This window comes from Aptenodytes patagonicus, chromosome 20, assembly GCF_965638725.1.
Source record: "Aptenodytes patagonicus chromosome 20, bAptPat1.pri.cur, whole genome shotgun sequence".
Classification (NCBI taxonomy): Eukaryota; Metazoa; Chordata; class Aves; order Sphenisciformes; family Spheniscidae; genus Aptenodytes; species Aptenodytes patagonicus.
Window position 1 is genome coordinate 1,521,664 of NC_134968.1, and position 13,337 is coordinate 1,535,000.

Consider the following 13,337-nt stretch of genomic DNA (forward strand, 5'->3'; position numbering starts at 1 on the left):
CATGGGTATGTGTCATACGCTACGGCTCGTGTGTGAATTTTGAAGGGGAAAGCTTTTGCATTGCACTGAGACAAAACAAAAAAAAAAAAGAGGAAAGATGTTCGGCTAACCCGTGGCTGCTTTGTAAATGAACGCTGGAGAACCTGTAAATTTAATTTTTAATGTAGTGTTTTTCAGTAACTTTGTGGCACTTCCCCCAGTGCAGGTAGCGGCTTAACTCAGGATAATCTGTTACACTGTCCTGCTGGCCAGAAGGATGAAGCATCAGCTGCTCTAGGCAGAGCCCATCTTATTCATCCCCCGGTCCCCTTATACTCCTTTCCCTTTTTCTAAACCATTGATACCAACTTTCTCCTGACTGATTGCTGTCGGTTTTGAGTGAAGTACTGATCTGGCTTTTTGTCTCTTTTCGTGGAGAGGTTTGCTGTATTTGAGGAGGGGAAAAAAAAAAAATAAAATTTCAGGAGTGGCTCCCCATCCGCTTGATTGCGATGCGGTGCCATAGCTGACATTCTGGATATGCCATTAGCACTTTCTGTGGCACTTTCGTGCCGATTCAGCCTACCTAAATATAGGCATCCGACTGAGGTATCGAAATCGGACGCGTGCTTGCCTTGGGGTGTCTGCTGAGACAGGGGGCAAAGAGAGAAGCCATTCTTTATGCAATGCCTTTTCCTCCCAAAGTAGCTGAGAAATGTCGCAGTCAGGTTTGCAGCCTGATTTCTTGCCCTCTCATATAAGGAGTCCGTTCCCGATGTGCCGTGGCCTTTTAAAAGTGTACAGCAATGTGACACGTTAATGTATGTCAGCAGAGCATTTGGGCATTGGCATTTCATTTGATAGAACTGGTAGTTTAAGGGAGGCAGCATGGGCTGTTGTGGGGGCTTTAAAAAGCCACCGGGGTAGTGGCATAACAGAATGCTGTGCGAGCCTCAGTGATCATACGTGGTGTTTTTTGTGTCTTACGACAGTGACTCCTAACCCAAAATTTCTAGGGAGTCCTGTATATTTTTTGCTTTTGTTGCCTTTTTTTTTTTTAAATTTCAAATTTGTTCACATCTTTCACTTGCCTGGAGCTGGTTTTATGAGTCATAGAAATGTGCTACATCTTTTTGTTTCCTTCTGTGTAAAGTTGGATCACAAGTTTTATTGAGGGTTGGAAGCAGTTACACTCTTGTGGTTCACTAACCTTTTTGAGTGTTTTATAAGAGAAACGTGAGCTCCTGGTTTTCTGCCTCTGCAGTGAAACCTAATGAGTTTCATATACATTGAGTCATGGTGTTGACAGGTGACTGATAAACATCTGCACTACTCCAGTTACCGTAACTAAAAGATTAGTGGATCTGATGTTTGCAAGTCACTTGCACATGAAACGTTTGGTCTGGTCCTTTTTTTTTTTTTTTTTTTTTTTTTTTAAAGCTATGAACGATTTTATGTTTTATGTAACCACAGAATTCGGTTACTTATTTCTAGACAGTCACCAAAAAAGTGACTTTAGTCCTTTTGGGGTGCAGTTTGATTTCCTCCCTGCACCTGGCGTAGAGAAAACTAGTTGCAGTGTGCTGCCCCGCTCGCCCTCCCTTGCCTTAGTCCTTGCTAGAAGAGGCGTGAGCAGAATTTCAGGTACGCGCTCTCTCAGCTCTCCTCCCGTCCTGTCTAATTTAGAGCTTTCAAAGCCCTAGCACACCCAGAGAGGAACACGTTTCACGCCTCTTTCACTAGCCCCATACCAAGTTGACCCTAAATGTGTTCTTCTATGCATATATACATAGCTGCCAGTGTTAGATTATCTGAAAACCTGTGTAGAGTTCCAAGAAGCCAGGCGTGGTGCAGAGGAAGCTGTAGTTGTCGGAGGACAGTGGGGAAAATTGACTTCGGTGTCCGAGGACGTATAAAAGAAGACTCTCTCAGATGGGTAAAAGTAATGAAAAGTGCATCGGATCTCAGCCGGCACTTGTCTTCGCTTTTTCTATTAGAGAGGGGTACGCTTCTCAGGGGACGAGTCAAGAAGGAAAGGTTGCAGTCTTGGTACCGAAACTGGAGTTCTTTGGTTCGTTATCCATTAGCTCTTTTACAAGTATTTTCATTAATGATTATCTACCTTTTTCTAGAAAAAAGGTGAGAGAAGTTAATCCATGGAAGTTTTGATAATGTTCTTCCCCTTAAATCCCAGAATAATTAAAAAAATTTAATGGTGATTTGTCCAGTGAGTATCCTCACCACCTCCTCTATTACGTTTTTGCTTCCAAGGCTGGACTTTAAAAAATAAGTAACAGGCCTCCAAAAAAAAGCCCCACCCAAAAGCTACTCGTGTATATGGACGGCCTCTTTCCGCAGAGAACATTTCATGCCTCTACTTTCCAGAGACTACTGCCATTTAGAAAAGGCATCACGGAGTTCAAATACTTCTTTACTCACCCAGGTAATTTAATAGCTCTCCTCTTTTGCAGGTGAGAAGCGACATAGTTTTGATGTTAATTATAATTCAAGTTTCATGTACGAAAAGGAAAGCGACATAATGCAAGGACGCATGATGGACCAGGCCATAAACAATGCCATCACCTACCTTGGGGCTGAAGCCTTGCGCCCTCTGGTGCAGACGCCACCGGCTCCCACCTCCGAAATGGTCCCCGTCATAAGCAGTCTGTACCCCATACCGCTGACCCGCACCGACGTGCCAAACGGCAACTCGCAGGATGCGGAGAAGAGCCACCTAAGGGACAAAAGCCTGTCTTCCGACAGAGGCCTTTCCCCAAACAACAGCGGCCAAGACTCCACAGACACTGACAGCAACCACGAGGAGCGGCAGAATCCCACCTTCCATCAAAGCCAGATGATCCCCGCTCAGGCCCGCAACGGCCTCCAGTCCTTGAAGGATTTCCCGAGGCCGTATGACATAATCAAGCCGCCTGCCATATGCCCACGCGATGCCTTCAGGGTCATCAACAAGGAAGGGGAAGCCATCGGGGTCTACCGGTGCGACCATTGCCGCGTCCTCTTTTTGGATTATGTCATGTTCACCATCCACATGGGCTGCCACGGGTTCCGCGATCCCTTCGAGTGCAACGTCTGCGGGTACAGAAGCCATGACCGATACGAGTTTTCCTCACACATAGCACGAGGAGAGCACAGAGTAGTACTCAAATAAAAGGACTGGTTTTCCGAGGTCAAAGGCTTTGTTTTAGATCGGAGAGGAGGCTTGTTTGTTTATTTTTTAATTAGTATAAAGAAATTTCTTGAGTATTTTTCTATGCCAGTTTTTAAACGAGCGTCACCGGGAGGTGACGCCTTTTTATATGTTTCTTTACAAATAATTCAGTGTTCTGTAGCATCTATGCCTAGCTGCTGTGGTGAGTGGTACTGTATAACATAACAGGAGCAGAGACCAATTTTTATATGAACTTTATTTTTGTGAAAATTAAGAGCCATTTAAGATGTTTTTATTTTTTAACGTGCATTTGTTTTTATAATGTATGCTTTAACTCAGCGCAAAAGGCTTTTATGCCCTGCTGCCGGTTTCCCTGCTTGGTCAGATGTATAGTCAGAAGTATATAGGAGGAGCTTTTTCTAGCTGTTACAGTCCCGACGGTCTTCAAATGGCTAATCACCGAAGCAAGGAAAACGCGTGTCTGGGAGGGATTATTAATTCCTCCTTAAAGGTTTTCCCCTAAGTCTTAAAGAGCATGTGGCCCCACCACACTTTCCTTTTTCTTACCCCTCTGTTCACTTTCTTTAAAGTCACTCCCACATGCACCTTACTCAGTGATAGCAAAATAAGAAATGAGACCTATTTTGGGGTTGGGGTTTTTTAACAGTACGCATTTTTGGGATACCCGGTGAGGTCATCGGTAGGCTCATCCATGCAGTCTGGGGGAAATCCTGATTTTCATTGGTGGAAAGTCCTCCTTTCTGGTGGGCGCCAAGGACGAGGACGAAACTGGGCCGTGCGGTGTGCCCCCCGCCTTGCTCCTGCTCGGCTCCAGCAGCAGAACCCGCGGCCGTGCCGTCCGGTCCGCGGCCAGCCCTGGCACGCGACGTCCCTGTGGACGGCGGAAGGCGTTGGGCTCGGAGCGGGAGGCACCCTTGTCCTGGCAGCAGACACCGTGAGAATCTGCATACGTGAATGTGTGGGAGCTGACAGCTCAATCACACTGTCTGGTTTTATGTGGGGATATCCCTCGAGTGAAATGTGCTGTTTTGCAAAATGAGTATTTACTATTACTTTGAAGCTGGTTTTTAAAATAGTTCTTTTAATCTAATCATTGCTCTGCAGCTGTATTATTAGTCACTGTGCTGAAGATATGGATTTGATAGCAGTTTTGCTGAGTGAGTGTTTATTCTTTGCAAAAGTATTTCTGTATAATGTAGAGTTAGGTCTGTCCTGATGGACGCTCTGCACCCATTGCAAGGTTTGATACCTGCATTGCTGTTGTACTTTTTCAACGTTGCCGTGCCAGTATCCGCGGTGATCCATCCGTTTCCGTGAGGGAAGGCTGGGGCACAGACACCTAAGTGGAGCGCCGAGGGTCAAGAAATACGGAATTTCGTTCCTCCCTTTGACCTGGGCTCACTCTTTCGGCTCAAACACTTTCTCCCTCCCTGAATTTTAAGGTACAAAAAAGAAAATTTATATTCCCTTTTCCCGATAAGCGTACGTCTGAAGGAGGACAAATTAGTCTGCGGAGTGCTTGAGTACCTAAAGTGCTGTACGAGTGCTAGATCCTGCTTATCGTTGGGGCTCAGGAGAACTCTCTTGCTACCTTGTGTGATGTTACGTGCGTAGTTATAAAATAGGTTTAGGATCTTTTCCAGTAACCGCTTTCCCATCGTGAGGCACGTGCAGTGAGCGGGTGGATGATGGTTCTTCCCCGACGAATGCCCATTGTCACGGCGTGACAGACGATTCCTTCGGTGAGCAAGGCTGCAGTTCCACCAAGGGCTTAACCCGCTCGTCTGAGGACTGCCTTCCGGGCAGCGGCCCGGACTTGGAAAGGCTCCAGCCAAGTCCCCACTTCAGTTAGTGTAAATCGTTCGGTGACTCCATCTCTCCTGCTGCGTTGTCATGGGGGAAGCGACTGAGTTACACGCGCGTCGCGGCTGATGAAAATGCTCCTCACGGTTCAACAGAAATGAATAAGGTTGCGCATAGTAAGACGTAACTTGTCGTTTGCACAGGAAGCTCCTCAGATTGCCGAATGTGTGTCACGCAGCACCGCCGGTTTCTTTCTCACGCCACTACCGAATCCTTGAAAACACTCTTCAGATTACTCTCCCACTCTTCACTTACCGCCAGGCAGGGCTTCAGCCACCTACCCTTGCTTCCCAGCTAAGGTGAGCAATCAACCACTGCGCCTCCGAGCAGCCCAGCGTGAGCAGTGCTGCCAGGTTTTTGAAAGGAAGGAGGGAGGTTTGCGCGGCGTCTGGCCTAGGCGGCACCGCTTTCCCACCCCTGCTCGGGCAGAGACACGATTTCAAGATGGGCTGAACCAGAAGAAGTTCCCTGTGCTGCCTGGAGTTGACGAGCGGTAACCTCGCTACAGCTCTGCTGTTGAACGATCGCATGTTGTGGAATTTCAACCCAGTCGTTTATTAAAACATATATATATTTTTATGAGTACCGTTTATCTGCTCTCTGATGCTCGCCAAGCGTGTGCCTGCGACTCCCTGAACCGGGGCCGGAGCCTGCCGTAGCTGCGTCCCGGGAGCTGGACGCGCCAGCCCCGTGCGGTGCCAGGATCGGCCCCCCTCCGTGTGCCTCCCCCTGCGTCGGGGGGACCCCGCTGGTGCAGCAGACCCCCTCCTGCAGCGCTGCCCCGAGCACCCTCCCTCGTGGGCCAAGCCCCGGCCGCGCTGGCGTGGGAGGCGGGAAGCCCCTTGGGCCGTGCCCGTACGTCGAAGGGCTGCGCTCGGTCTCGGGCCGGTCTCTGAGCTCAGAGGAGCTTTGCAAATCATCGCATCTGGGAAAATGGGGGGGGGGGTGAAACCGCTGGTATTTGTTGTGAGCCTGATTTATTCTGCTCCTGGTTTGGTTATTTTGAATCCGAAACAAATTTCTGTTTGGACCGTTCTCTTTGAACGCGCTCCAGCCAGCTGTTTCGTCTGTCTCACTTGGTTTCTTTATTTACTGCTGAATTATACCCAAACAGCGGGCAGCGCAGGGGAGTCTCGGGAAACGAGCTTTTAGCATTAAGAAACGAGCCTCTTGTGCTTAAAAGTTTATTGAATTTTTTTTTTAAATTTCAGTAAACTCTCGTGTACATAATAGCTGAAGGGACCCCGGGCGCGGCGCGGCGCTGCGCTGCTCTCCCAGGGCCAAAGCTCGTTCCTGACAGCCGTGAAAGCAGAGGCGATCACAACGCTCGGAGCTGGAAAGTGAAGGGCAAGCGCTGGCTGGGGAGCGGGAGGGAGCTCAGGGGAGCGGGCCCGGAGTGCCGGGGCTGGAGCCGCTCGCGTCTGTCGCCTCTGGGATCTGTAAATCGCAAAGATGTGATGAAACCTGTGACCAGCCCGTAGCCGTGGTGCTTCCACCCGGGGCTGCCGCCCTGATGGCGACGGCTGTGGTTAGCAGAACACCAACTAGTTACTCGGTGGAGCGCTGATACACTCTGAGACTTAAAGATAACGGAGTCTGCTCCTCTAACTGCTGAAAAATGGTATCGGTCTTCACTTTTGGTTAATAGATGAACGATATGGACCAAGGAAACGTGCCCTTCTCTGACCTGGGGCTGCCGCCGGCTTTCCTAGTCTCCCCCGCGAGCTCGGGACAAGCCTTCGAGGGAGGGGGACGGCCCGAATTTGCCCCGGTAGAGCAGAAGCGATTCCCGCGGGATGCCCTGGGCGCCTGCCCGAGCGTGCGGGCAGGCAGCCGCTCCCGGCCTCGGGACTCGCTCCTTGCGACGTGATGTGTCACGAAGCGCCGTCCTCCTCGCCCTGGTGTTACCGAGCACAGTCATAGCGAAACCAGGCTCCGGTAGAAGTGCGGAGGAGCGAGGAGCCCTGACGTGCGCGTTGGCGGTGGCCTCGGCCGGGTGCTGAGCCGCGGTGCTGGCAAATGCTTGCGGACGTATTTGCGCCTGGGATCCCAGGCGTCTGCAGGTGATGCCGGGCCCGTGTGAGTGACGCTGCCCTCTCGCAGGCACGCAGGGCGTCCCCCTTGCAGGCAGCACGGGGGGAGAAGAGCATTTGGGAAGGGGATGGTGGACGGGGCGCGCGCGCCCCTCAAGTTCCTCCCCGTGCAGCCGCGCTCTTGCCGCCCCTCCCGGCAAAGCCTGTAGCGATCGCCGGTGTCCCCCGTAATCTGCACGGGGACAGGTCTGCTCCCCCCCCCGCAGAAGCGTGGGGCGAAGGCAACGCTCAGCCCCACGTGCCTGGACCCGCTCCAGGACGCGCTCGAAGCACGGCTGCTCCGGCGGGCGCGGGGTGGGCTCAGGGTTTCCATGGGGTGACGGGGGCTGCGCCCACCGTGCCGGCGCACGTCAGTCAGACGGAAACAGCCTGGCAGGCGGGGAGGGTGGAGGCTCGCGCCAACCCTCCCGCAGCCCTTTTTTAGCACCTGTTTTAGCAGGTTGACGTTGTTCACACTTATTTCATACTCTCCTGACACCTTCTACCACAAGAAGCTGGACACGCTTGAAACACAGAAAAGAAGAGAAAGAAAGAGAGAAAAAAAAAAAAAAGTCAGAGGATCCTTTTTTTCTTTTACCTTCACTTCCTTCCTAGCCTGGGTGAAACGCAAGCGCCAAGAGTTATTTTCCCCTCGCTGTGACGCTGCCAGGTAACTCTGAAGGACTGGGGGAAACGCTGCCAGCGCTCACAGCCCCGGGCCAGCTGAGGGGGCTGGGGGCCGGGGGGCAACGAATCCCACAGCGTATCCCCAGCCTGGCTTTTCCCTGAATAAGAGCTGCTTTGATGCTAAAAACCCTCTTCTGCCTGGAACCAAACCCCCTTTAAAGCAGCAGGCTTATAAAAATGTTCAGTTGGTGTTATCACAGAGAGATCCTTATCTGCTGATATGCTGTAATTATGATAGAGCAGAGAGGAACTCGTTTCCCCCGTCGTGTTGAAACACGCTTTGTAACGCATGAAAAATCCTATAAAACTCTGCCGGGTGCTGAACTGCATCCTCTGAGCATCCCGGCCGGCTCCTGCTCCCCCTCGGGGAGCGGTCCGGCACCCGAAGACCAGCAGTGCCGGGGGAGGAGAGCGGGTGAGGGAGGACTGAGTCACCGCCGCCACCTCCTCCTTGTCCCAATTCTCCAGCCTTTCACTGAGTCACGCTCCTCCGCGCCATCCCGCCGAGGACCCGCCGGCGTGTCGCAGCCCTCCGCGTGGGCTGGGCGGCTCTGCCGGGCTCCCGCTGCCCCCGGGAGGGTGCGGGGTTCCCGCTGCCCCCCAAAAGCCGAGGGGCAAGGCGTGAGCGGGGCGCGGGGCCACCTCTGTGCTTCCCTCGGGGGGGGCTGAGCGACAGCGGGGTGGGGGCTTCGCGAATGCCCCCCACGCGGAGCCGTGTGCCCCCCAAAGGCTGGCACTGCCAAGGAGGAGCTTTGCAGCCCCGGGGCTCCTGCCCGCACGCCCTGCGGGACACGCAGGTGCAGGCAGCAAAGCTGGGACGGGCCGCGGCTGTCACCGGGGCACCACGATGGGGGCAGCAGGTTCACGTCACGCCTGGTGCCCCCCTCGCTTCGCCGGGAGGGAAGTGAAGCCCCCGGGGAGCCGCGCACTCCTGTGCCACCGAGCCATTCCCTCCGGCGGGGTTATATCTGGCACCACATTTGCATCGCAGCAAGCCGGCGCACCTGGGCAGCGAGCGAAATCCTCGGGGGAGCGAGAGCACGGGGACCAGCTGACAATTGTCACACGCAGGCTCTCTGGGGAAAGGAAAGTCCCGGCAGACGATTGTTTTTAGAAGAACCTGCTTCCGACCCGAGTGGCTTCAGCCCCTCGGGCAGAGCCTCCACCCCAGCACCCGGCGGGGCTGCAGCCAAGGGTGGGATGGGGATGATGCTCCTGGGCTCCGCAATGCTGCTCCGCGACCAGGGAGGATGCTCCCAGGCTGGAGACGATGCTCCTCAGCCGTAAGCACGGCCCAGATGCCCCCACCGGCAGACGAGCCCCTGGCCCAGGCCATGGCAGCTCCCTGTTTCCCCCTCGCTTTGCCCGGGACACCCTTCCCACCGCGGGCGTTGGCGAGATGGGCTGTGAGCAGGGCTGAGGCCATCGCAGCGCCGCTGCCCCCGGACACCCGCTGCCCCCCTGCTCTGCAGTGAGTGTTGGGGACAATCCTGCTTCCCCCGGCAGCAACCCCGTTGCTGCTTCCCTGGGGACTGGGGGACACCGTGGGGCTGGGGGTGTCTGGGGGATCCTGTCCTCCCTCGGACCCGTTTCCCACGGCTGTGGCTCTGTGCCGGGGGGCTGAGCCGCAGCCAGGGGCCCCCCCCTTTGTTGCTCCCCAGGGCCAGGCGCAGCCCCCAGGTCCCTGCCCCCCGGAGCGGAGAAAGTTAGTCAAATCTGCAGAAACCGCAGCGGGGGGGGGGAAGGAGGCTGCGTCTCTGCCGTCGCTTTGATGTCACCCCTGCATGTCCCGCAGGTGCTGCGCCGTTGCCATAGCCCCGGTGCCGCAGTCCCCACTGCTGCTTTGCCATTAACTCGTGCGAGAAGGGGGGATAATGCAAAAATATTTCCTCTCCCCCCCCCCTCATCCTGTCCCCAAGGTGCCTGGAGCCGTCCGGGCCCGGGGAGGCCACGTGCATGGCACGGGCTGGTGCACGCCGCACGGTGCACGGTGCTGCAGCCGCCATCAAGCCCCTCACACGTGGGGCTGGGGGTCCTGGCAGGGGCTCCGGGGGCTACACCGGGGACCCCACATCCATGCCACACGTGTATCCCTGCACCCTCCATCCTGGGCAGTGGTGAGGCCGCGGGGCGTCCCTGTCTCCGGTGCAGCCGCACCGGGAAGTGTGGTGGGAGCCAGGAAGGTTTCTGAGAAACGGCCCCGCGGCGTTGAATCATGCCGGGCCTCCCTGCGGTTTCCCCCTGTTCTCACCTCCCGGGTGCAGTCACGCCAGGCGCCCACACGCGAGCACCCTGCGCCCAGCCTGGGGGGCGGCACAGGCTGCACCCCCCTTTCCACCACCCCCCGCAGCTGGAGGGGAGCCCCCGGGGCAGCGCAGGGTGCTGGGGTCCCCCTGACATGCCTGCTGTTGGTGCCTGACCTGCACCCATCCTGCACCCACCATGCACGCTGCACCCAGCACACCTGCACCCAGCAGCCCACCTGCACCCACCCTGCACCCGGCAGCCCTGCACCCTGCACCCAGCCTTCACCATGCAACCCGCACCCACTCCGCACCAGTCCCTGCAGCCCCTTTGCATCCACCGTGCACCCGTGCACCCCCCATGCACCCTCTGAACACACCGCGCACCCTTTGCACCGTGCTCCCGTCCCTGCACCCTCTCTTGCACCCTCTGCACCCAGCACTGCACCCGAGCCACCGGCACGGTGCCCTGTAGCCCCTCGTGCTGCTCCAGTGCCGTGAGGCTCGGTGCCGGAGGGGTGGGCTGACACGGTCCATCGTGCGGGAACCCCCACCACGGGGCATTGCCGACCCCTCAGCCGAGCCTGGGGGTCGGGGAAGGGGACGCAGCCGTTGCTGGCAGCCGGGGTGGGACCGGGCCAGTGCCCCGGGGTGCTGCATGCCCGCGGGTGCAAGGGGCCGGGGGGGGGCGGGTGCCCCCAGGGAGCGGGAGGCAGGCGGGGGGCAGCTGCCAGCCCTTCCCAGCCCCGTCACGGCCGCTGCACTCTCAGAGGAAGCCGCTCTGCTTTTTCACCCGGCGCTGGTTAAAAATACCACTCCCGATTTTAATACAGCGGCGGCGGGTGCTATTTCGGGCTGGGAGCAGGAAGCGAAACCCCACACGGGTCCCGGCCTCGCTCGCCCCCCGCCTCCGAGCTGCCCCCTGAGGTGAGCCGGGCGCCCGGGCGGCTGCGCCGGTGCGGTGCCCCGAGCTGCCGAGGGCAGCAGGGGCTATCTGAAGCCCAGCAGCCGGGCGCCCTGCTTCACCTTCTGGGCCTTCCAGCGGAGCAGGCGGATGGCGTGGAGGCTGAGCCGCAGCACCGCGTCGTACTTGAACACCAGCTTGTAGAAAGCGTCGGTCATGAGGGCGCCGCTGGGGTCGGCGTGCTTCAGCGCGGCCATCGGCGTGTACGCCACGTTGGTCTGGTGCCGGAAGGGCGGCCGGGCTGCCTCGATCACCCGCAGCGTGTGCTGCACGTGGGGACGTTACTGTCCCCTTCCTGTCCCCATCCCCTCCTCATCCCCATCCCATCTCCGTCCCCATCCCCATTCCCATTTCCATTGCATTCCCGTCCTCATCTCCATCCCATCCCCATCCCATCCCCTTTCCATCCTATCTGTATCCCATCCCCATCTCCATCCCCAACCCCATTCCCATCCCATCCCATCCTATCCCCATCCCCATTCCCATTCCCATTTCCATCCCACCTCCTTCCCATTCCCATCCCCATCCCCATTCCATCCCATCCTATCCCTATCTCCATTCCATTCCATCCCACCCCATCCTACCCCATCCCCTTCCCCATCCCCGTTCCCATACGGGCTCAGCCCCATCAGGATGGAGCTCGGGGGGGAGGAGCTGCCGGGGCGGGACCCCTGCCCCGCTGCTGGCTGGGGGTCGCTGCTCCTCGTTAGGGCTAATTGAGGCTTCTCCAGACGGCCCAGCCCAGCCAGGGGCTGCCAGGCGGGGGGGGGGGGGGGGGGGGGAGGAGGAGGGCAGCCCCCAGCCCGGCGGGGCCACCCGCCCGCCTGTCACCTCCGCGATGTCCTCGGGGGTCTGGCCCAGGCTGGCGAAGACATCCTTGGAGTTCCTCAGGTAGAGCTTGGTGAAGATGTCGGCTGTCTCGGGGTCGGTCCGCGAGTAGTCGGCGCGTTCAGCTTCCTCGTACACCTTCGCCTCAAACTCCGTCGTCACCGGCCCCGGCTCCACCAGGCTGATCCTGCCCAGGGATGGGGCGCTGGGGATCCCGGCACCCCTCAAACTCCCCCCACCCCAGGGGGCCGCGCCGGCCGCCAGCCCCCGGCACTCACGCCACGTTGAAGCGCAGCGCCTGTACCACCAGGCTCTCGCAGAAACCCTCCACCGCGAACTTGGAGGCCGCGTAGATGTCGTTGAAGACGATGCCTGGACGGGCAGGGGGTCCCAGTCAGGGCTGGGGGGGGGCTGGTCCCACCGGGGCACCCCGTCCCCCCCCCTACCCTGCAGGCCCATGATGCTGCTGATGACCACGATGTGGCCCCCGCGGCGCCGCTTCATGTCGGGCAGCACCTCCTTGACCAGGCGGACGAGGCCGAAGAAGTTGGTGTCCATGAGGCTCTGCATGGCTGCCAGGCTCTGGCACTCCAGGGGACCCGCCATGCCCACGCCAGCGTTGCTGACTGCGGGCACAGGGCGTCAGCGGGGTGTCCTCTGTGCCGGGGGGGTCCCGTGCCCCGTGCTCAGAGGGTCCCCGGTGCACAGAGGGGCCCTGGTGCATGGAGGGTCCCCGGTGTGGGATGCCCTGGGTGTGGAGGGTCCCTGGTACACGGGGTGTCCCCAGCAAGGAGGGTCCCCAGTGCACAGAGGGTCCCTGGTGCAGGATGTCCCTGGCATGGATGGTCCCTGGTGCATGGAGTCAGGGGGTCCTTGGTGCACGGGGTGTCCCTGACATGGAGGGTCCCCAGCACTGGGTGCACAGAGGGTCTCCAGCACAGGACATGCTCGGCATGGACAGTCCCCGGTGCACGGGATACCCCTGGTGCACGGAAGGTCCCTGGTGCAGGGTGTCCCTGGTGCACGGGGTGTCCCCAGCACGGAGGGTCCCTGGCACAGGCCCCCCTGGCGCGGGGCACCATGGGGACACAGTGGGAGGGGGGGTCTCAGGGCTCACCCAGGACGTCGATGTGGCGCCCGGGGATGCTGTCGAGGCAGGCGCGGATGGAACCCTCGTCACAGACGTCCAGCTGCTTGATCTCCAGCGTCCGGCCCAGCGCCGGCCCTGCCGCCGCCGCCAGCGCCCCGCTCCTGCCCACGTTCCTCATGGTGGCGATGACTGGGGGCAAAGGCGGCTCAGCCCCACGCAGGGTCTCCCCCGGGAATGGGGGATCCCCCCATCCCGCTCACCTCGGAAGCGGCGCTGCTTGTCCCGTGCCAGCCGGACGGCCAGCGCCAGCCCGATGCCGGAGGAGCAGCCGGTGATCAGCACTGTCTTGGGAGCCATGGCACAGCCGCGGCCCCGCTCCCCGGCCCCCCGCCTTTAATAGCAGCTGGCCTGGCCCCGGCCC

The 13,337-nt window shown here is 58.2% G+C and overlaps 2 protein-coding genes across 5 annotated transcripts in view; one reads left to right on the forward strand and one right to left on the reverse strand.

The window, feature by feature from the left end:
• The window catches only part of IKZF3 (IKAROS family zinc finger 3), a 34,808-nt gene extending 31,573 nt beyond the window's left edge, over positions 1 to 3,235 (forward strand). For all 4 annotated transcript variants that reach the window (XM_076356781.1, XM_076356783.1, XM_076356784.1 and 1 more), the window contains one exon: positions 2,451 to 3,235. In XM_076356781.1, coding sequence (XP_076212896.1) covers positions 2,451 to 3,148 — 698 coding nt within the window. In that variant the 3' untranslated portion in view covers positions 3,149 to 3,235. The remainder of the gene's footprint in view (positions 1 to 2,450) is intronic.
• A 7,789-nt stretch (positions 3,236 to 11,024) lies between these two features.
• Positions 11,025 to 13,273, reverse strand: LOC143169524 (retinol dehydrogenase 8-like). The gene is made up of 6 exons (XM_076356946.1): positions 13,177 to 13,273; positions 12,944 to 13,105; positions 12,273 to 12,452; positions 12,105 to 12,198; positions 11,830 to 12,013; positions 11,025 to 11,264 (listed from the first exon to the last, which is right to left on the reverse strand). Exons 1-6 carry the CDS (start codon positions 13,271 to 13,273, stop codon positions 11,025 to 11,027), a joined length of 957 nt encoding a protein of 318 aa, XP_076213061.1.
• Positions 13,274 to 13,337: the final 64 nt, after the last annotated feature.